The following is a 24,405-nucleotide window of genomic DNA, read 5'->3' on the forward strand; positions in this document are numbered from 1 at the left end:
ACCAAATGAAGCCAAAGATATGAATAAAAGTTAATAATTGATGATTTTTTTCCATGGAAAATTTTCCATGCACAATTATGACACGCCATACAAATTTTGTCATCAATTTTTGTTTACATTTATAATGAAAACTCGCAACATAGTTAACCGAACTTCGTAATATTTGAGAGTTTAATTCAGAATAGAAAGAAGCATCAATTGTATTCTTTGAATTGTTTGTACCATTTATAGGTTTCAAGATATTCAATCTCAAACTTTAAAAATCGTTCTTCTCGAAATGTGCAAAATGGCGCTTGTCATAAGATAGCACAACAGCGACGATATGTGGAGTAAAATTACATGATTTACGTAATTCAATGTCATGTAAAATTGAAATCAAACGTAAAACTAAGCCATTTTGGATGCTCGTCTGTGTCGGGGTCAGGAGATGTAAATGTACACGATTTTTTCTACGTGTGTATGAATTCTTTATTAATCTCTCAATTGATACGAAGAAAGGTTGACTGTATTGAGAGTTTTCGTTGAAAATGTAAACAAAAGTCACACGTGTCATAAGTGCATACTGATGACAAAATATGTATGACGCGTCATATGTGATGTGATATTCATTATACGGTTCTGATATATGTGGACGTAGGGACTTCACTTAATCATCGCGAAGGCTTCGAACGTTTGTACGTTAACGAGTTCGCGTGGGCGATGATGATAAAATAAGATCATTACATGCACTACTTTTCAATCCACGAGCATTTTCGTAGTTCGAGGGGGTAAACCCGGGGGTATCTTGCGTCCAAAAGGAGGTAACCCACAATTCACACGACCTTTCCTTATCTTTCGTTTTAGAGTTATAGTGTCTGTGGCAAAGTCGTTGCATGACATCAAGTGCTTTATTTGATCATTTCATGTTAGTTCGGAATTCAGTCGCTATGGCGGCACTGTTATCAACTTTCTAATGGAACTCGATAGAAAGATGGTATCAAGGGCAAAGCTGTATGTCATGTAATTATAAGTATATCCCCTGTAGATACTAATTTTGTGGGTTGCATAAAGTTTGAAATATGGCGCATTTTCGAAAACATAATCCGTAAGTAATATTTTTAACCAAAACATTCCCTATCTCGAAACATACAGGACCTGCAAAGTTTGTCTCTGCAGAAGATATATCTATAATAATAGGACTTACAACTTTCTCGAAGACATCATATTTCTATCCAGCATTATTAAAAGTTGAAAATAGCGCCGCCCTAGCGACTGAATTCCGAACTAGTATGCTTCCACCAAATAAAGAGCTAGCTGCCATACAATAACTTTTCTGAAGACACCATAACTCTATAACGAAAGATAATAGTTGATTCCGCGTTTTTGCCTTTCTCATATAAAGAAAGGCTATGCAATCACTGTAAAAATCGACTTTTTAACCGAGGCCCGGAGGGCCGAGTTTCATACACCATTCGATTCAGTTCGTCGAGATCGGCAAATGTCTGTGTGTGTGTCATTTAAACTCATACAATTTTCTCAGAGATGGCTAAACCGATTTTCGCAAACTTAGTTATCTGAACTCATCTGAAAGGTATAACGCTCCCATAAGCTGCTATTGAATTTTTAGTTGATCCGATTTCCGGTTCCGGAGTTACGGGTTGAAGAGTGCGGTCACACAGCAAATTCCCATATAAACTGGTACCACCATGATGTTCAAATGATGTAAAACATATTAAAATTGATGTAACATAACTCTAGTTTGCGGGTCTGGATCACTAATGATCAATCAAAGCAGCTTTGACCACATTGGCCACCTATGACGGTTCATGACGCCCCCGGGGAACCCGCCAAGTTCCTAAGCTAATATCACACCCATTCCCCAACGAATTCTCTACCGATTTTTACAAACTTGATTTCAAATGAAAGATACAGTAATACCATTGACTGCTGCTGAATTTCATTCGGTTCTGACTCTTGCTTCCGGAGTTACAGGGGTGTGCGGATACACTGGAATTTCCCATATAAATCGGTACAATCGTAATACCTCAGAGGCTAAAAACTATTGAAATGGTCACCAAATTACTTCTAATCGCAGATCTAGATCACTGATTGCCAATCAAACATTCTTTGAATATATTGTCCACTATCGACGATTCCGGAAGTCCGGAATTTCGGGCATATTCCACAATTAAAGTCACATCGGTTCTTCGGTGATGACTGAACCGATTTTCTCAAACCAAGTCTCAAATGGAAGGCAAAATATGCAGTTGAGTATTGCGTCGCCCCCCCCCCTCCCCGCCTTGCCCTTACACCTCCCTCCTTCATCACTCCCCTCCCCTTGGAACAGCCTCACGCCCGCATTTCCTTAATCCACCCCGTATACCGAAATAAGATGAAGGATTTCTGACGCATCCTCCACTCCCACTCTACTAACCCCCCATTCCCTCCACTTTCAAACCCATTCCACCAACATTTCAAAATATAATCACATGAAGATAACATTGAACTCATGCTGATTAAGCAAATTAAATATTATTCTTTTGCCTTTCTCATATAGAAAGGTTATGCAATTGCTCCAAAAACCGGCTTTCTAACTCATATAACACTCGACTCAGTTCGCCGAGATCGCAAAATATCTGTGTGTATGTATGTGTGCATGTATGTGTGTTTGTATGTGTGTATGTATGTGTGTTTGTATGTATGTATATATGTATGTGTGTATGTGCGGATTTGTTAACAAAATGTCCACATCGGTTTCTCGGAGATGGCTGAACCGATTTTTACAAACTAAGATTCAAATGAAAGGTATATTCCCATAGGTTGCTATTGAATTTCATTTTCAACCTACATCTTGTTCGGGATTACGAGTTGAAGAGTATGGTTACAAAACAAAATTTGTTGATTTGTCCACATCGGTTTCTCGGAATTTTCTGAACCGATTTTGACAAACTTGATTTTCAATGAAAGGTCCATCAGCTGCTGTTGAATTTTATGTGGATCTGAGTTCTGGTTCCTGAATTACAGGGTAATACGTACGATCACGCAGCAAATCCCGATTCTAACGAATTCTGCGATGAATGTAAAAAGGTGAAAATTTTTCCAAAATGTAAACACAACTGTTGAATTTGTAGATCTAGGTCACCAACAGTCATTCAAAGTCTCTTTGGCCACACTGGCCATCATCGACGGATCCGGAAGCATCCAAATTCAGAATAACGGTTATATTGGTTTCTCGAAAATGGCTAGACCGATTTGATCAACTTAGTATCGAATGAAAGGTGTTGCGTCCCCGGAAACTGATATTAAATTCCATCTCCATCCGACTTCCGGCTCCGGAGTTACGGGTTGTGGAGTGCGATCACATAGAAAATTCCGATTCAAACCGATACCGCGATGAATGCAAAAAGGTGCTCTTATACATACTTACCAAGTGTAATAAGAATGAAAGACATTTCCATAATGTTATATTGTACGAATCAGCTATTAAATCATTGTTTGGAGAAATGAGAAAGGCACAATTGCACCTCTAGGTGGATTAAAACAGGTTTTTATTTTTTCGATTACAATGTACAGTTTTTCTCTTATTGCTCGGTCAATTTGCAATATATAGACATGACACTTTCACTGGAATTTTCAAAAAATTACGCCCGACAATGCAATGCAGATACATTCGTGCAAGAAATATATACTAGATAGAAAATAGCCATACAGAGCAAGTATGTGAGCGGCACTCACCTTCAGGAACGACTGTTTTGGGCCGAAACGTCAACATACAATGCAGTTCAACTAAAAACAGTATTATATCGAATTCGCCGATATGTGAGCTACAACATAACATTTGCTGATGGCGAATCGATTGTCAACTTTTTCTTAAAATTTCGAAAAACGAACGAGAAAACTCGAATTTCCATAAAAGACAAAGTGGGGTTAGCCCCTTTTGGACGCCAGCTAGTACTGGCGTTACCTCCACGGTCAACTTTGACTGCTATTAGCAAAATATCTAAAAAAGAATTTTCAAGTTTTTTATTCAAATTGATGTCCACGTGGATTACCTAAAATTATTAAAAAATGCAAAAATGTCAATTTGGAAAAATGTAGGTTGCTTTTAAGCAATCACCCACTCAAGCGAGATGATCACAAGAAATGATTGGCTACGGATTTTCGTTTCTCGACTTCTTGTCATCAGTAGCTCATATTTTGTTATCGAGTCAAAGCTGGAAGGGATGTTCACAGGAAGAAAAAGCTCGAATTTGTCAGAAAACTTGTGATGTGCCAGGCGATTTGAAAGTATAGTGAAAATTACTATTCAATAACAATAAAGCGGTAAAATTTATCGGCTCGAATATCTCCAGAAGTAACTCTTTCGCCATTTCAAGGAACCAACAAGGATTCATCTCTATTTTGACCTAGTATTAGGACATTTCCCCAATTGATAGATAATAATTCCAAAATTCTTCTTCAGAATAGGTTCCAAAATTCTTAGAAACTGTTATGTTACTGTCACCAAGAGAAAAATGCGAAACCTTGGAAATGAAATAGAAATTTAATGGAATAGATAAAACTAATTAGTAGTTACGCAAATTCCATAACTAATTCCCATCAGCTTTGAATTGTCTCCTTTTCTTGCGTCACATCACGCTTGACTAGAGGTTTGCTCAGAAACACAAATTGTCTCTGTTTTTTTTCTAAACTTGCGCCAATTCGGCTCTAGCTTAATCCCGTCAATAAGTTAGTGTCGGATTCTGATGAGACGAAGTAGAAACGCAAATTACATAACTAGTCTAGTTATATGTTTTGTGTTCTTCACGCGCATAGATGGTTTTAAACGGGTGCGCGACGTTTAGCATAAATACGTTAGGCATAATGGACGATTGGAATAATGTACATTAGGCATAATGGACGATAGGCATAATTCACAAAAATATAAAAATAATCGCAAAGCTTTCGTTAGAGATTTCGCTTGTTTTTTCAGGTTAGGAAAAAATGACGCTTTGCTATACCACACCTTCGCATAACTCTAGCGAGAGACTCCAAAATGAAAAATACCATGCGATATATTTAAACCTTACAAGTGTAGAGTTCTTTTTCTATTTTTCTGTAGCCGAGATGAAGAAAATATCCTTTCAGTTTTGATACAAGCAAATTTTTAGCCTTTTAGATGTATTACCAATACAGTTGCTTTCAAAAAATATAAAAAAGCAAAATAATGAACAGACTGTTGTAACGGCATTAAGTTAGCAAGGGACTGGAAGGTGAAGTATATTTTTCAATATTAAGAGTCATAGTACTCAAGGGAGAGCAAGGAGTTGAAGATCGGTTCCGACAGCATGAAATACAAAGTTACTTTACGTTCGTCCGGACATGCCGCAGACTCGGGTGATTTGCATTTCTAATGCCAAAAGATCCTAACTCCTGCGGTAATAGACAAAGGGTTAAGTCGCCGGGAAACTCTAAGCTAAGCTTTTATGAACTTTCTTCCTTCAACTCCTTGCTCTCCCTTGAGTACTATGGCTCTTAATATTGAAAAATATACTTCACCTTCCAGTCCCTTGCTAATTAAATGCCGTTACAACATTTAACAAATTGACGCAATAGGTTGTCAACAAAAAATGGAAATAAATAATGAACAGACATTAAGTTTTTGATCCAATGGAAACTGGCAGTGCTATGTACAGGATCAACATTAGGCTATGGATTCTACGTTTGAGACGATAACTTTTTCGTTTCAGTAACTCATCACAGTACAGGAATAAACTCTCTCTCACATCAAAGAGTTTCCGTAGTTCTATTTGTGATGGCCTCGAGAATACACTCATTGTGCATTGTGATTATGGGAGATAATCAATATAGAACCAGCTATATTCGTATATTCGTTGAATGAATAATACATCATTCTTTCTTTCATGAGCTGTTCTTCTTGTTTATATATTTTCTTCTTGAACAATTATACCTTGGATGCATGAAAAACTAATTTAAGTTAATCCTTACATGCCCAACTTTTTTCTAGCGTTCATGGGGTTCAAAAAACACGAAAAACTTGCTTTGAAAGATGCTTCTTTCGCAGTCCTGGAAGCTGCTCAATATTTACCTTCCGCTGCTCAAAACAATTCTCCTAGAAAATTTTCAATATTCTATATGCTAGCAAAAGATAGTCGAAGACGGTCCAAATTGACACGCTTTAGCAGTTTTCAATAATAATGGAAAATAATGAAGATATATCAAAATTTCATTTATCAACGCCAACTGTAAATATTAGACTAATAGCAATAACTTCAGTTCTAAGTTCTAATAGTCCCAGTTACTTCCTTGTTTTTGTAAGTAAATTCTGTCTAAATCAACAGTTTTAGCAGTTTAAAAATGTTGTTGTTTAAAAACAACATGGGCATGAAGCGGTTGATGTTCTTTATTCATACCTTAATACAAAATAGACTGATCTTCAACAAGAATATTTAGCCTATTTCAGAGATGTGCAATTTGTTCATTCGTTCATTCGATGTTCATTCGTTCTGCATTTTTTTGAGTGAAGATTTGTTGCGGTATATACAATAGAATAAAATGTTGATCGAGTTTTATCAGTATCCAGAGTAATTCAAAAAATTTCAAACATTTGCGCTCTTACCACCCGAGGCTGTCACCACCAAAAAGTTATTTCCTTAAAGGATACTTCAATATGATAATTTATGCCTAACATCCATTACACCAATCGTCCATTATGCCTAACGTCCATTATGCCTAACGTCCATTATGCCAAACGTATTTATGCCTAACGTCCGTATGCCTAACGTATTCTTAATGGAGAAAAATAATTTTTAACTAAAATGTTCTCCTCTAAGGATAAATTAAGCATAGAAATTAGTAATTGTGCTTTACTGCCTTCTAGAAAACTTCATGAGAGGCGGAATTTTGATGATTAATTTTGTGAGTTACGAATACGATCTTTACACTAACAAAAATCCATTGTCAATTAAGAAATCTGCTGAAAATCAGGTGCAACATAGTTTTGAAAACATTTGAATAAGATCAAGAATGCTTTTATTTTTACACCAACCAACGAGCCCGAGTTTTAACGACAGACTGCTCAACGCGTCTGTTCGATTCAATCGGTCCCATGGGAACCTCAAACGTCAATAAAACGACCACTTCTCTCTAACATTGATCCTACACTGGGACTGACTCACAGAACATATCCAATAACAGTTTATCTTATGTTGCTATACACGGTCTCAAACGAGTCAAGCTATTGAATGAGCAAAACATAAGAACGGCATCACCAATCGATCGATGCCGCTCCACAGTACATGTAGGAACTACATCTAGAAGAAATTGAATCCTGATTTGCATAACATCGCCCGTTGACCGGAGCAAAGGGCAATCCGTTGCGACGGGGCACAAGCTGAACGGCTTTTCAGTGTTGTAGTCGTTTGAGTATCTACCTACACCCAAATTGCACCGCAGGAAATTTCTATAGCTATTCCATTTGCTGCCGATCAAATAAAAAGCGTTCACTGGCGGTTGACGGTTCAAGTCCTGATACAACCGATTTAACCACAGAGAACAGACATCCATGATCGAACAAAAATATTTTAAAAACGTGTGTAAACATTTGAATTAATATACGATAAACACTAGCGCCGCCACACCAACCTATCCCAACTATCTGTCAAATCCATTCCGGAACCGGTTCGAAATCTTGAATGGATTCAGTATGGAATCTTGCTCATAGAAAACAACCGTTTCCGACTCTATCGGTTGATGCATTTGAGCTGGAATTCATGCTGGAAGTCCGCACCGGTTCTGGACTATTTTGACTGGGTAGAGGAATAACCGCTGTCAATTCTCGACAAACATGTCAAATGGTCCTAAGTGCAAATCAGAGACTCTCTTTGTTTACTTTCTCTTTCCTTTATTACGGCGTCATCTTAAAACTTTTCAATATTGTTTCAGGATATATCGAAAAACTCTGATTTCGACTACCTTATTCTGCTAAGAGTTGAGTAACAAACGTATAAACTGCCGAGGTATTAGCGAAAGAGAAAGCAAACAAAGAGAAACTGTCATTTGCACTTAGGACCATTTAACATGTTTGGCTAGATATTCCGTCGAACTCAGCCACAAAAAAAAACAGGACGACAGTAGCGAACCTGGTTTGGATATCCCAACTATTTTCGAAACCGTTAGAGATTTTACACAAGTTGAATGCTGAAGATGGACGTCTGTTCTCTGTGGATTCACATTCGGTAATAATAGCATAGATTTTAATACATGTGTGTCATTGATGAACCAAAAAAAAATTCAGAAAAAAAAGATATTTTGATTCACGTCCGTTTCATTTAAGTTGAAATTTGTGTAATTAAGACATATGCTGTTTTTGATTTGTTCCGATGCAGCTGACGATTAGGGTTACCAACCGTCCTTATTTCAAAGGACATGTCTTTAATTTCGATGATTTGGGAAAGCGTCCTTAATTTTACTTCAAATGTCCTTTTTTTTAATAGCCCGCCTCTTACCCCCACACCAAAAAGCTCACAAACGGAGCCCCCTGGTAGTGGACACATCAGTTCTCAGCGTACAAAAAAAGGTCAGCACAACAAAACAAAGTTACGAATCGCGGAAACGCTGAGAACAAAAAAAACAATACGAGACCGACAAAACACAAAATTTGACAAGAAGCTACGGCGAGTACCCAGCGGAAAAGAATCCTTTTAAGGGACCCATCGTAGCTTTGCAGGTAGCTCATAATAATTTAAATTTATTTATTACTTATTGCTATAAAAAATGCATTTATCAATAGTTTTTATTTAAAAAAAAAAGTTAACCAATTATATCTAAAGGAATAAGCTCGATTGGTGGTGAACGAAGTTTATATTAAAAATTCTCCTATTTTATTTTTGAAAATTAGTTTCAATTTTGCTTGGAAACGAGTGCGACATGTTATTTGCTTTAAATCAGTAGGAAGCTGGTTGAATAACTTAGGTCCGATGAAAGTAATGCGTCTTTGACCAAGGTTCGTGGATACTCTGGAGTATAATAAATGATTGGCTTGTCTGGTGCTGTGAGCTCGAATTCCTGTCGTAAATTCTAGATTATTATGAGCAATAGTATTATGCAAAGCATTGTGGATGTATATTATTGTTTGGTAGTTAGTCAACCCAAGCAAAGGTAAAATGTTATGGGCATTATTATCGTATAACAAAATAGTAGGGTACATAAATGTTTTTTTATAAATAATTTTAAGACATCTGTTTTGAAGCGTTTGTAGCTTTTTCAGATTCGAAATACTGGCACGGCCCCACACAGATACAAGGTAGTTCAGCAATGAGTGGATGTGCGCATAATAAAATTTTAGAAGTACATGCTGGGGAACAAAAGAGCATACTTTACGCATAGCCCCACATAACGATGCAACTTTTCTCTCTATAGATGTTATATGCTCAATCCAGGAGAGTGTGGGGTCTAAGTGAAGTCCTAAATATTTGAAGCAGTTAGTTTCCTGAATTACAGACTGTCCCATTCTTGGGTCTGGATGCACGCCTATAGCTCTTCTAGATGAACGAAACAGCATATATTTAGTTTTTGAAAGGTTCAAGGTCCTTAGTTTTAATCTCAATCCATGTTATATTTGAAATAATTTTACTCGCCATTTTAGTTATTCACTTCCTTATAGTCTTTTGATTTGTCATGATTCAAAAACATTGATTAATTTTATTGCTTCAAGAAAAGTTACGAACTAATACTTTTCATGTTTCTCATCTTGTTGAGCGCTGACAGAAAGAAAACGATTTGTCCTCTATTTCGAACCATCGTATTTTAAACAGCTATCACTTTCTAGCACAGTCGGCAAATTTCTTAGTTACTTCATGGACTTTAATCAATAAGTTCTATACTTAAGGAAAAACTTTGATTTTTGGAAATGAAAATGCAAAAAATAGGATTTCTCGTACTAATATCCATACAAATTTCAAATGTAACACGGGATGCCACGACCTAATATTCTGCATAGTTCCTTAGGACCTCAGAAGTACAAAAAAGCGCTGTTCTAAAAAAATATTGGAAATCACCACACCACTCAACCAAATACATTTTAGTCAAAGATGAGTAAAATTTATTAGTGTCGGTTAAAATTCAAGATGTCCTTATTTCGCTTTCAGCCTATTTGGTAACCCTACTGACGATAAAGATACGCAATCGCATTTTGTTCACTTTTTTTTGCATTTGGATGAATAAAAATGATTTTACGAAATTGAATCAATACGACCACACCTTCCATTGAACTACTTTGACCCCCATCCTTTTGTTAGGATAACTGTCAAAAAATGCTACCTCAAAAACCTGCAAAATTCACTGTCAAGGAAGACCGATAGTGTCAAACGAGGACGGGTTTACATTTTTTTTTAAGAAAATCTATTAAAAATCTTTCTGAAGTTTTAAAGGTTGAACATATATATTGTTATATTTAGAAAGATGAGTTCTATCGGTTTATGAAATGAAAGGAGAATTTTATTATTCATTTATTGACCCAATTGTTAATCTCATTCTAAGGAAAAATATCATAGTTCGTCGATAGACAGTTCCCTATTAGTAGCAAATTTGAAGATCAAATGCTGGTGCTTACATATTTCGAAGATAAAGTAATAAATTTTCATCACTTTAGCTGACCGGTTTCCCCGTCAATCGACGAAGCATTCTTTATGTTGCTTAGAGCGAGACTATCAATTTGCAACCAAACGAACGCTTCCGCATAATGCGTCCTAAACGGCCCAATCACACACGATTTTTACATTCACATTTCGATTCAAAACCCTGTTTCATCCCTGTCACTATATATATATCCTCTACATATTCATTGAAATGCTCAGCTTTGCTTCCCGATGAACTTGCTCACTACAGTAGTGCCCCAGCACGGCCTGTGTTCTGCCATTCTGTCTCCCCCGGCCAACAATCCGATCACCGGAATCCGATTGATATTAAAGATGTTTAGCACTTTATAGCCGAGCTGAAACGGGTCGACCCAGTTCGTGGCAAACGGCACGAAACGGATTTCACCGATCGGGGCCGTTGTCGTCGTCTTCTTGGTCGTCTTGGCCGCCATCCTCGGAAGCATAGCGACGAAGCTCACTAAGGAGCACTTGAATTTCCATATTGTTCAAATTTCGGGCTATATTTTTGCAAACTTTGCTTCAGCTGCTGCTCCTTGTGTTTGTGTTCATTCCCTAGCCCGTCTCTATATGTAGGTAGGTATGTGTACAGCGATTGCAGAGATGAGCATTTTTTCCCTAAACACTGCTGGTGGTGGCTAGCAGCCAGATAAACAGACCGGATCGCAAAAGCATGTGGCGGTGGCGTGCTTCTAGAGAAATTTGCAAACAGATGCATGTATAAAAAATATATAAAGAGTCATATGAAATTTTATTAGAGAATTTCCCTAAACTTGGCCCGAAATCGGGATTAGAGGTCGGGTGGCAAACATATCATATCGCATCATACGCGGGCTGGCATTGCAATCATATCAGCTCAAGCTTAAGGAAAGTGGGCAGGGGGGGGGGGGCTCGGCCAGGCATGGGATGTTTAGCTGATTTGCTCTGTTTGGTTATTTGCGAAATGAAAATTTAATGCAAATCTGCATTCCCGCTCGAGCTTCTTGTTTGCTTGTTTGGCACGGTTTGAGCTAACAATGGGCATATCAGAATCTTGATAGAATCGGGTGGATAGAAGCTGTTTATGAAACCAACAGTCAACGGTTTTGACGTCTGACATTTCGAACATTTTCCACTGATCGATGTAGTGTTAATTTAACATAGTTAAAACAAAGTCTTTCGTTTGATTTAACTATGTATCATATAGGTACATAGTGGAATTAAACAGAAAAAATTGTTTTAAGTGTGTTTAGCATGATACTTCAATTGTTAATAAATACTTGAAGAAACGCTAACTACAGATGAACTCCAGTTGGACCATTTTCGATTCAAATAAATCTCGCGTGTTTTTTTGAAAAGGGCCAATAAGCATACTGTCCAAATTCACTTTGAGATGAAATTCTGGACAAACCATTAATCGACGATTGTAAATAACAGTAACAGAAAAAACAGATTTTTTTGCTCTTTCATAAAATATTAACATCCATTCTCGGTGAGTTACGGTTTGTCCGGAATTTCCTCTCAAAGTGAATTTTGACAGCATGCTTATTGGCCCTTCTCAAAAAACACGCGGGTTCCAGGATATCGTATGGAATAAGCAATCGATGTGAGATTGCAGATGATTTGATTGCCAGTGATATAATAATATATTTATAAAAAATCCATTTATTGTAGAAATTTCAAGCTCGTGTTTTTGGATTAGAAATATCTATGCTATGATACCACCGTCACCTCATATCACTTCAATGAAAGGCTGCAAAATGCACAATACTATCAGTGGGACTGGCTCAAATAATACGTTAACACCCATATTTTGCAATTTTTGTGCAAATGTCGTGAACTGCAATATTCGTTAAATTTTGCAAATTTGGTAATGTTGCACATATTTGCAAATTTCATGCAATATTGTAAATTCTATTAAATTTAGTAAAATTTGCGAATTTTGTGAAATTTTTTGAATTTTGTAAATTACGAAACTTTCGTGAAATTTTGCAAATCTCGCAAACTTATGCAGATGTTGTGCAATTTTGTGAATTTTGAAAAATTTGCGCGAATTCTGTGAATTCCTGAAAAATTTTACCATTTTCGTGTATTGCTCCAAATTTCATTAAAATTTAAGAATTTCATGAAATTTTGTAAATCTCGTGATATTTAGGGAGTTTTGTAAAATTCTGCAAATACGTAAAATTACGTAAAAATTTACAAATTTCGTAAAGTTTTTTAATTTTTTAAATTTTGCAAAATTTTACAAACTGAATGAAATTTTGGAAATTTTGTAAAATTTTGCAAATTTCACAACATTTTGTAGATTTAGTAAAATTTTGCAACGTTCGGAAATTTTGAGAATTTTGAGAACTTTTGGGAATTATGCGGAATTTTGTGAATTTCAAAAAAAAATTCGTGAAATTTGGTTAACTCCAGAAAATTTCGCAATTTTCGTAAAATTGTGCGAATTTCGTTAATTTTTTCCAAATTCTGTAAATTTTGTAAATATTCTCAAGTTCTGCAACTTTTGTAAAATTCTGCACTTTTGATAAACGTTTGCGAATTTCGTAAAATTTTACCAATTTCGTACAATTCTTTTGTAAAATTCTACACTTTCAAAAAAGTTTGCGAATTTCGGAAAATGTTGCCGATTTCGTAAAATGTTCCAAATTTCGTCAAATTTTGTAAGATTTTGCGAATTTCATGAAATTTTACGAATTTCGTAAATCTATGTGAATCATGTAAAATTCTGTAGTTTTCATAAAATTTTACAAATTTCGTAAAATTTGTAAATTTAGTGAAATTTTGCAAAATTTTGTGAATTTCGTAATGTTTTGTAAATTTTGGAAAAAAATTCTAATTTCGTATAATTTTGATAAATTTTGCAAATTTGTGAAATTTGGCGAAATATGTTAATTTAGCAAAATCTTGCTAATTCTGTGCAATTTTGAAAAATTTTGCTAGTTTTATGAAAGTTTGTGAATTTCGTGATATTTTGTGAATTTTATTTACAATTTTCGTGAAATTTAACACATTTTCTAAAATTTAAAGTTTTAAAAATTTCGTAAAAATTTATGAAATTTTGCGGACTTCATCAAATTTAGCGAATTTTGCAATATTTGCAAATTTTGAGAATTTGGTAAAATTTTGCAAGTTTTTGGAAAATTGTGAACTTTCATAAAAAATTTCGTAAAAATTAGCAAATTTCGTAAAATTTAGTAAATTTCGTAAAATTTAGCAAATTTTGTAAAATTTTGCAAAGTTCGCACAGTGAATTTCAAAAAAAAATTGTAATTTTCGTAAAACTTTGCAAATTTTGCAGATGTTGTCAAATTTCTCAATGTTTTGTGAATTTCGTGAATCTTTGTAAATATTGTGAAATATTGCGAATTTCGTAGAATTTTGCAATTTAGTAAAATTTCGCAAATTTCATAAAATTTTGCGATTTCGTAAAATTTGTATATTTAGTGAAATTTGTGAATAGTGTAGTTTTGCAAATTTTGAGATTTTTTTTTAATTTTCGTAAAATTATGCAAATTTTGTTAAAATTTCGCAAATTTTGTGAATTTCGTTAAAATTTTGCAATTTTTGTACTATTTTGTAAAACTTTGCAAATTTCGTGAAATTTTACAAATATCGCTAAATTTTGCGAATTTTATGAAATTTTGTAAATTTGATGAAATTACTAGTTTTGTGAAATTTTGTGAATTCCGGAAGAAAGTATAATGTTCGTAAAATTTACAAAATTTTGTGAATTTCGTAATGTTTTGTAAATTTTGGAAAAAAATTGTGAAATTCGGCGAAATATGTTAATTTAGCAAACTTTTACTAATTCTGTGCAATTTTGAAATTTTTTTGCAAGTTTTATGAAAGTTTGTGAATTTTGTGATATTTTGTGAATTTTATTTACAATTTTCGTGAAATTTAACATATTTTCTAAAATTTCGCAAAATTTTTGCGGACTTCATCAAATTTAGCGAATTTTGCAATATTTGCAAATTTTGAGAATTTGGTAAAAGTTTTTGGAAAATTGTGAACTTTCATAATTTTTTTTGCAAATTTCGTAAAATTTAGCAAATTTCGTAAAATTTTGCAAAGTTCGCAAAGTGAATTTCGAAAAAATTGTTATTTTCGTCAAACTTTGCAAATGTTGTCAAATTTCTTAATGTTTTGTGAATTTCGTGAATCTTTGTAAATATTGTGAAATATTGCGAATTTCGTAGAATTTTGCAATTTAGTAAAATTTCAAAAAATTTCATAAAATTTTGCGATTTCGTAAAATTTGAATATTTAGTGAAATTTGTGAATAGTGTAGTTTTGCAAATTTTGAGATTTTTTTTAAATTTTCGTAAAGTTATGCAAATTTTGTGAATTTCGTAAAATTTTTGCAATTTTTGTACTTTTTTGTAAAATTTTGCGAATTTCGTGAAATTTTACAAATATCGCTAAATTTTGCAAATTTTATGAAATTTTGTAAATTTGATGAAATTACTAATTTTGTGAATTCCGCAAAAAAAGTGTAATGTTCGTAAAATTTGCGAAATTTTGTGAATTTCGTAATGTTTTGTAAATTTTGGAAAAAAATTGTGAATTTTGGCGAAATATGTTAATTTAGCAAAATTTTACTAATTCTGCGCAATTTTGAAAAATTTTGCAAGTTTTATGAACGTTTGTGAATTTCGTGATATTTTGTGAATTTTATTTACAATTTTCGTGAAATTTAACATATTTTCTAAAATTTCGCAAAATTCTTAGTTTTAAAAATTTCGTAAAAATTTATGAAATTTTGCGAATTTCATCAAATTTAGCGAATTTTACAATAGTTGCAAATTTAGAAAATTTGGTAAAATTTTGCAAGTTTTGGGAAAATTGTGAACTTTCATAAATAATTTCGTAAAATTTTGCAAATTTCGTGAATTTTTGTAAATATTGTGAAATATTGCGAATTTCGTAGAATTTTGCAATTTAGTAAAATTTTGCAAATTTTGTGAATTCCGTGAAAATTGGTGAATTTCGTAAAGTTGTAAATTTCGTATAATTTCGAGAAATATAGGAAGTTTTGTAAAATTTCGCAAATTTCAAAAAATTTTGCGATTTCGTAAAATTTGTATATTTAGTGAAATTTGTGAATAGTGTAGTTTTGCAAATTTTGTGATTTTTTTAAATTTTCGTAAAGTTATGCAAATTTTGTTAAAATTTCGCAAATTTTGTCAATTTCGTAAAATTTTTGCAATTTTTGTACTTTTTTGTAAAATTTTGCGAATTTCGTGAAATTTTATAAATTTCGCTAAATTTTGTGAATTTTGTGAAATTTTGTAAATTTGATGAAATTACTAATTTTGTGAAATTTTGTGAATTCCGGAAAAAAGTGTAGTGTTCGTAAAATTTTTGCAAATTTTGTCAAAATTCGTAAAATTTTGCAAATTTCGTAAAATTTTGTGGATTTGGTGAAATTTCGCAAATTTTTCGAATTTTGTGAATTTCCGAAAAACTTTGTAATTTTTGTGAAATTTTGCAAATTTTGTAAATTTCGTTACATTTTCTAAACTTTATTAAATTATGTGAAATTTCGTAATATGTTGTGAATTTTTGAGAATGTCAGACAAATTCTTCATCTCGTATCGCTATACCGAGAGGCTACAAAAGGAACAATCCTATAATTATACCGCAAGTTATTTCACCCTTAGAGGGTTACCTTCCATGTAATTGTAAACGTAGGGATGGAGAGATCTCCATTCAAATGAACAGTTTGTATCCAAATATTGATGAGTAATTCACAATAATGGCAAACATAAAAACAACAAGAGAAACAAAATAAGAGGGTCTTCTCATCAGTCAGCTTCAAAAAATCATTTGTTTGGTTCAATCGTTAGAATTAATAAAATCTTATTTTACAATGTTATTAACGCACATAATGATAAAAAGACCGAAAAAAACCGAATACTTTATTAAAAAATAACTAAAATATTTTAATTTTCAACTTGTAGAGGTCGATATTGATGTCGACAAGGATGAGGTTTGGGAGCTTTCGGCTCACAGTTCGAAAGCCAAAAAACAGAAGCATTTACACTCCCGACGATTCGTTTTAAGTGTTTGAATTTGAAAAATAAGTGCAATTCGCTTGATGCTCAATTTAAGACATGAAGTTATGCCAAATTATCTAACGTGATGACGCTTCTTTTATTTCTAGTATATTGTCATGTTCACACAAAACATCCGTTCAAATTTCGTTCCTTGTTAACATTTAGCGAATAATGAATTTTAATTTTCGGGAGTTCACATCCACAATCGTTAATTCCGACGTCACATTTAAAGCTAAAAAAATGTTCCCCCTAATCAAGAAAGCAAACCTAATTTTGGATTTCCTACCTTTCCCAAATAGACGAAAAAATACGACAACTTAACGTCGGGAGGTTTTCCGCTATCTCCTGTCTCACGTTCACATCTATCAGCAAACGAAGCGCGAGGCGGAAAATTTATTTATGAGTTTTCCACTTCTTTTCGCTATCCATATCACCATCCTCTGGTGAGCGGCGAGACGGGAATTGTTAGTGTGTACACAATAGTTTTCTTTTCGTTTTTCACTCGAAAACTTTGAGGGTTTTGTTTTTTTCTCCAAAGTGTGCTGTCAACATCGCTCCGAGGATGTACTTGCGCGGATCCGAATTGAACGGAACTGAAACAAATGTGTCACATCGACTTGACATGGTGGTAAAAAGAATGTTTCCGGTTGTAGTCGTTTATGGCGGATGCAGTGTTCCCAGATGTTGCCAACTTTTTTCGACTGACTTTTCCGACTATTTCATGATTTAGGTAGCTTCTACCGTGAACATTCCAAAGTAAAGATCGACTGGCGACATCACTGGTTTGGACGTGGTTTCAAGCCAATGATGTTTCTCACTAAAAGTGATATATTTATGTATGTACGTTTCAGCCCTGCTTCTACGGTCAACGGTTCTTCCGAAAGGAACGGTAAAAGAACTTGGACTACACTTCCAGAGCAGTTCCCTACGGCTGAGCGGAGCAGGCTAATGTATCTTCCTTATCGTTTGGGTACGAAGTACGAAAATTTGCGACACAGACAGAACGAACGAAAGTTTGTTTTCGTATTAGAAAGTATTTGTTCTTCGTTTGTTATGCTTGCTAGTTTTCCCATGCCAACGCAGTAGAAGAACTTTAACTTTTCTTTTTGGTGCTGCAACCGTCGCAATTGGGTAAGTGCTCGCCGGGCTGTATTCAATTGTAGGAAGTCGTCGTTACTTCTGTGGATTGATTTTAAAGTGGAAATTGCATAAAGTTGGTCGGCAATAAATTGAATCGAAGTGGCTTTCGCAACTGCTCAACTTTCTACATTTGTTTGCCTTTATATTAATTACGAGTACCTACACAGCAACGTTCGTGATAAGAAAAATAAAACAACTTACCCTTTTTGGACACGAATCCGCACGGATGGTCGAACAGGAAGTCCCGAAAGTAGTTACAGTCCGGATCGATGCCGGGCTCCTTGCAGAGGCAGGTTGGTCGAAAAAATGGGAACGCCTGGAGCGTTCGCAGGGCCGCCTGGCACTTGGTCACCGTCACCGTACTGCAGGCCACTGTGCAATAAAAGAGAGAGCGAGAAAAAAAAAACACATTAAATCGCGTTGATTAGCAGCGATTAACGGCACAGGAAGGAGCTTTTTATGCCACTGTCCATCAGGTTCGTCACGGTCGTGCCTTTTTTGCGAGTCAGTGATTTCGTTCCTGGATGGCGTCGGTCATCGGCTGTGGATGGAGAGGGTGGAATGGGCTCTCGGATGGATGTTGATTCGCAGCAGATTTTGCGAGCGGATGCAAAGTCAACAAGCGTGCAAGAATTCTAGACAGGACTGGAGGTAACTGACGGATCAGAGCATTAATTTTCAATTAAAAACGAACGGCCGATAACGTTGAAATGGAGGTTTTTTTCAATTTTGCGCGTGAATGGGCCCGTTATGGATTACTGGACTGTAAGATGGTTTTTTTTTCGATTGGCTTGTGGCTTAAGAGGAAGTGGCGATTCACAATTGTTGGTTTTGCGTTGGCAGCATGCCGAGCAGATCGAGTGGTTTAAATGAGTTTTAAATTGTAATGAGCTCAGCGGAACTGAAACTGTTCCACCCACAAGTAAAATTACTGAATGATGCTCAATGGATTTTTCTGCAATTCAAAGTTCAAAGTTTTTTCACTGAACCGAAGAGGAATCCAATTATGACTTTTTTAACCGCCGGGTACGAATTTTAAACTTCCAACGCCAAACGCAAACAACACCGGAACCGGTAGTGGTTACATCATTTATCTTACCCCCTTTGAATTGTGCCATCCGATTTTACGGAGATCCGTCATGAAGGGTGAAGTTTGCTTCAGTCCGCTCTGTAAGCCCCCGGAGCAATCTACTGGTAAGCTTTCGCCGGTTCGTCAGCTCAATCGGTGACACGGCTCTCGAGCCACCGGAGGAGTACTACCGACGAGGATCTGCGAAAGCAGAAAAAAAAGTTCGTTTCTAAACGAGCCGCAGGCCCGCACACTGGTTCTAGGTTGCTCTAAGAGTGGTCAAAATTTATATTTGATAAGATGAATGTTACTACGGAACTAGTTAGTTTGTACCAATACTGACCTAGGAAATTTCACAGCTGAATTTACTTATAGATCGAATTGTTGTTTTTGACTTTCTTCGAAAAATATGTCTTTACTCTGTATTCCATTTTCTGGAGACGATTCATCAACAGATCATGTTGGTAAAAGGACAACATTGTATCTAACCTATTCTAGGCTGAATGGTGGATCCACGTTAGTCTTGGATCATATAAATATTTAGTGCAATGTCTGGCTGTAAGCTGTTGACAATTCCTATTCGATAGTTTTCACGACATCACCCGCGTTACGGAGGTCAAGTATCTCACGTGTTTTCGTTGGTCAAATCATTAGCATTTATATTTTCCAAATAGGATGTTTGTGTGATGACACGTATATGATATTAGTTTCGCTTCAGTTATTGTAATATGCACGTCAGTGCCTTGCCGCCTTGATGTCTTCAATAGCTTTCCGATAATAACTGCGCATATTGGTTTTTGGCAAATAAAAAAAAGATTAAAAATAGTGTTTTTCGTTTGCCTTAAGCTTTGAAGATTGTTAGTATTATCGTTTATAAAAATAGCCGTCTAGTAAGTCAAATAAGTAATAATTCATGGTGTACATTTGCGTGGTGAACTGAATGGCATAATTTGATTTTTTACACGTGATTCGATATTGATTTTATTTTTCTTTTCTTTCTTTATTTTTTATACATTTATTCGTTTATTTATTTATTTGTTTACTTATTTAACTATTTACTTACTTCTTTATTTAATTATTAATTTTCAAAAAGTTACACGTTCAGAAACTTATAAATTAATTCAAAACTAAACACTCTTTTAAGTAGGTATAAAAAAATCAAATTACTCAGATTTTTTACGCGGTTTTTGTGCGATTTTTACGAGGTTTTTTACGCTAATTTTGAATTAACGCAGATTTTCCAATTAACGCGGCTTTCGCAAAAAAATCTTAAGTTTTTTTTGAATGCAAAAGACCCCCAGCTCACACCACATCCTCATTTTTCTCCTCTAACTTCCGTTCTCACCGCACTCTTCTGGATGAACACATAAAAATATTTTGCATTTCGCTGATTTGTGATTAGATCGTATATTTGACTCGACCTTTGTCTTCTACTCGTCAAGACTATTCCGAAAATACCCATATTGATTGAGTAGTACAGAATTTCTTTAAGCCGAAAGTCACCATTTTGAATTTCTGGCACCTACTCGTCAAGACCATTCTGATAATACCCACATTGTTGCGATGCGGGCCATAATGAGTTTTCCAGACCCGTCTCACAGTGAGCACCTTTCGTACAAAAGACAAAACCTCGAAATTGGTCGGAACTTCACATTGGAGTAATTTTGCAATGCTGAATTCATTTTTTGATATTATTTTTTTAATTTTTTTAACCTAAAAATTTTGGCACTTAAGGTAATTCGAAAATTCAACATTTACGAATATAAAGTGCACTATATCTGGAAATTCATTTTCCAAAAAATTTCTGTGATGAATTTTTAGCAGAATACACATTTTTTCAATTGTTGATAATGCTGAGAGACATTTATAAATTGTATTACGAACCCTGAGTACTCAAAAACTACCATGCGCCTCCATCAGACATATCATGAAAAATTACCATTTTTCATACCTCGGGGCAGAAAAGGGTAAAACAACACATTTGGAAAGTGCACTAATTTTTAAGTGTCATCAACTACAAGCGATCTTTCCGAACTGTTACCAAAAAAATGTACAGCCATTCTGAACATTTTTTTTCGAGAGTTGTCCTACTGGAGCTGTAGAGTTAGGTTCTCGGAACGGCTCCCCGTCAGAATCACACACTACAATTGCAGACGAGACAGGCAATGGCGCCCCTCTAAAACACTACTTTAGGCCAATTGTAGCGGTACGTGATTCTGGCTGTGATATTCATTGTACGGTTTAGGTATGTTCGGGCGTAGGGATTTGGCGATCGCGTGTATCATCGCGAGAGACTCGAGCATGTGTACGTTAAGTTGTTTAATCACGTGTGGGTTTGAATGTTGCGTGTGCTAACGTGTATAAATTCGATTTTATAATTGTGCACCTTTCGCATATTCGCGTGTTTTCTTGGATGATCGCGCGCGAACCGGGAATCTGATGCTTGATTTTCGGCGTACGGTTTAGATGCTAGAAGAAAGTAAGATCTTCCATATCACTAGAGTTTGCCGGTCATGTCGCTATGGAACGTGTTGTCTAGTGGATATGAGCTTTATTTTTTGATTGGTTCAACTGAGTGTATGAACCTAAGTTGCTAAGACGGAGGAAAATAATTTCCGGACGTGAACGATTCATGATCGCGCGAACACGTACGTTTGTAGGTTTGCGTTTGAGACCGCGTTTGAAACTTCGTAAGTGCTCAAACGTTTATCTTATTACCGAGGTGTTGTCAAGTTTGCGCGATCGCGGGTGTAGTGTAGTGCGTGGTTAATCGCGAAGGGCTTAAGCGTTCGTATGTTAACGTGTTTGTCGCGTGTGCATGTACAAAACTTGTAATCGTATGGCCATTCACATATTCGCGTTCTTGGATGATCACGCGGACCGGTCATTCTGATATTTAGTGTTCGGTGTACAGTTCCCGGTCATATCGCCATGGAACGTACTGTCCAGTGGATATGAAAGATTTCTTTTTTCAATTGGTCCAATTGAAGGCGTGGACCTAGTGTGCTGATACCAAGGATAGAAACTTCTGGAAGTGACCGATTCATGATCGTGCGAGCGCGGGAGTTTTTAGGTTCACGCGTGAGGCCGCGTTTGAAAATTTATAAGCGCTGAGACGTTCACCTTATCATCGGGATGTTATCATGTTTGCGAGATCGCGGGTATAGGTGCCGTAGATGGTCACGAAGCGCTCAAGCCGTTGTACTTTAACGGGTTTGTCACGTGACTTCGTGTGCATAATTTCGATTTTATAATCATGTGGCGTGTATTCTTGAATGACTGGGCGCGGACCGTGAATCTGATGCTTAATTTTTAGTGTATGGTACAGATGGTAGAAGAGAGTTAGTTTCCCCATAAATCCGAGAGTTGCCGATCCTGTCGCCATGGAACATGTTGTCTAGTGAATTTGAGTCATTTTTTTTTGATTGGTCCAACTGAATGCATGAGTCTAGGCTGCTAGGACCGAGGTTAGACTTTCGGACGTGACCGATCCATGATCGCGCGAGTGGTGGGTTGATGCTTGAGACCGCGTTTATAAGTGCTACAACGTTTACTTAACTACCGGGGTGTTTTAATATTGTGTAGATGATTGCAATTGCATGGTTGCGTTTGTGATTAGGTTTGTGTTATCGCGAACGTCACGAGCGTTTGTACGTTTGTACCTATATGAGTATAGATAGAGTATAGAGATAGAGTAATAAAAGGAATCATAACATGCCAAATAAAGAAAAAAACGTGAGTAATGGAAAAGCAAACTAATAGAAGTGCAAAAGAAATCAGACTAACGAAGTAAAATGGAAAAGCACATGTAACATGCAATCCACCTACTTTAACTTGTGTAGAATTTCATCATGTGATGCTGACCGGGAATGGATGATTCACGTGCGTCGGTAAATTAATTGTACCTTAATATTATTAGCTTAGAAGTGTATCGTTGATGTATAACACTTGAATGGCTGGCGTGCAAAAGGGGCTAACCCACATTTTGCATTTTTTTTACAGAAAATGGAAAAAACTTCCGCATTTCCAAATTAACATTGTTTTTATTGTAAAATTACATTATTTTATTAGTAGTTCCTTAACCCATGTTGTCTAGAAAAAATGAGATCGTTACATGTGCTACTTTTCAATTCACGAATATTTTCGTAATTTGGGGGGGGGGGGGGGCTAACCCCGGGGGTACCAAGCGTCCAAAAGGGGCTAACCCACACTTCACACGTCCTTTCCTTATCTTTCGTTTCAGAGTTACGGTATCTTTGGCAAAGTTGTTGTGTGACATCAAGCGCTTTATTTGATCATTTCATATTAGTTCGGAATTCAGTAGCTAGGGCGGCGCTGTTATCAACTTTTTAATGGAACGAGATAGAAAGATGGTGTATACGGCAAAGTTATATGTCAAGTAATTCTAAATATACCTTCTGAAGATACCAACTTTATAGGTCTTACAAGTTTTGAAATATGGCACATTTTTGAAAACATAATCTGTAAGCAGTGCTTCGAAATTTCAAAGTCAGTCACCTATTTCTGCTTGCATTTACCGAAACCAACATTCAAATTCACCGCCTCCCCATTCATTAACTTTCCGACCGACTTAAATTTCATGCAGAATCGAATGCTTGAGTGCAGAGGAAATGTAAATTCCTTCACCAACCAAAACATTCATGTATTATGATGTGGACAGTTTGGAGGCAGAAGTTTGCATCTTCTACATTTTCGAGCATAAATGAACTGCGTAATCTATATCTGGCGCACTTTTGCTCAATAGTCCCTCTCAGAGCTGGCATAGAAACAGAATTCAGTTTGCTTCTGAAACCGAACATGCCCGAACCTGAACGCGCTGTGTCGGGAGAACGAATGACGAGGGAAACGAACCAAACGTTTCATTCATTGTGCGGGGTATGAATTGAATTTCGTTTTCTTTCAAGTTCACGCAGGGATGTCAATTTTTTTAAGCTCTATCTGTAAGTAAATGTTTTAACTAAAGCCTTCTCTATCTCGAAACATACAGGTCCTACAAAGTTTACATCTTCAGGAAATATGTTTAAAATGATCTACAACTTTCTCGAAGACAACATATTACTATCTAGCTTCATTACAAAGTTGATAGCAGTGCCGCCTTAGCGACTAAATTCAGCCAAATAAAGCGCTAAGTGCCATACAGCAACTCTTCTGAAGACACCATAATTCTATAACGAAAGATGATAATTCCACGTTTTTTAACTTTCCGACAACAATGTACCATTTTTCTCTAAATTCCTTATTGCTCGGTGAACTTTCAATGTAGAGACATGATACTTTCGCTGGAATTGTCATAAAAATATGCTCAATAATACACATTTGTGGAAGAAATATATATTGTATAGATAGCATATATATAGCAAGTGTGTGAGCGGCCCACACCTTCAGGAACGACTGTTTGAGCCGAAACGTCAACGTACAATGCAATCCAACTAAATACGGTATTATATCGAGTTCACCGATATGTGAGCTACAACATAAAATTTACTGATTACTA

At 35.7% G+C, this 24,405-nt stretch overlaps 1 protein-coding gene across 7 annotated transcripts in view; it reads right to left on the reverse strand.

The window, feature by feature from the left end:
- LOC131677126 (uncharacterized) overlaps nucleotides 1-24,405 on the reverse strand; it is a 565,677-nt gene that overhangs the window by 103,003 nt on the left and 438,269 nt on the right. For all 7 annotated transcript variants that reach the window (XM_058956746.1, XM_058956747.1, XM_058956745.1 and 4 more), the window contains exon 4: nucleotides 18,023-18,193. In XM_058956746.1, coding sequence (XP_058812729.1) covers nucleotides 18,023-18,193 — 171 coding nt within the window. The remainder of the gene's footprint in view (nucleotides 1-18,022; nucleotides 18,194-24,405) is intronic.

This window comes from Topomyia yanbarensis, chromosome 1, assembly GCF_030247195.1.
Source record: "Topomyia yanbarensis strain Yona2022 chromosome 1, ASM3024719v1, whole genome shotgun sequence".
NCBI classification, from domain to species: domain Eukaryota; kingdom Metazoa; phylum Arthropoda; class Insecta; order Diptera; family Culicidae; genus Topomyia; species Topomyia yanbarensis.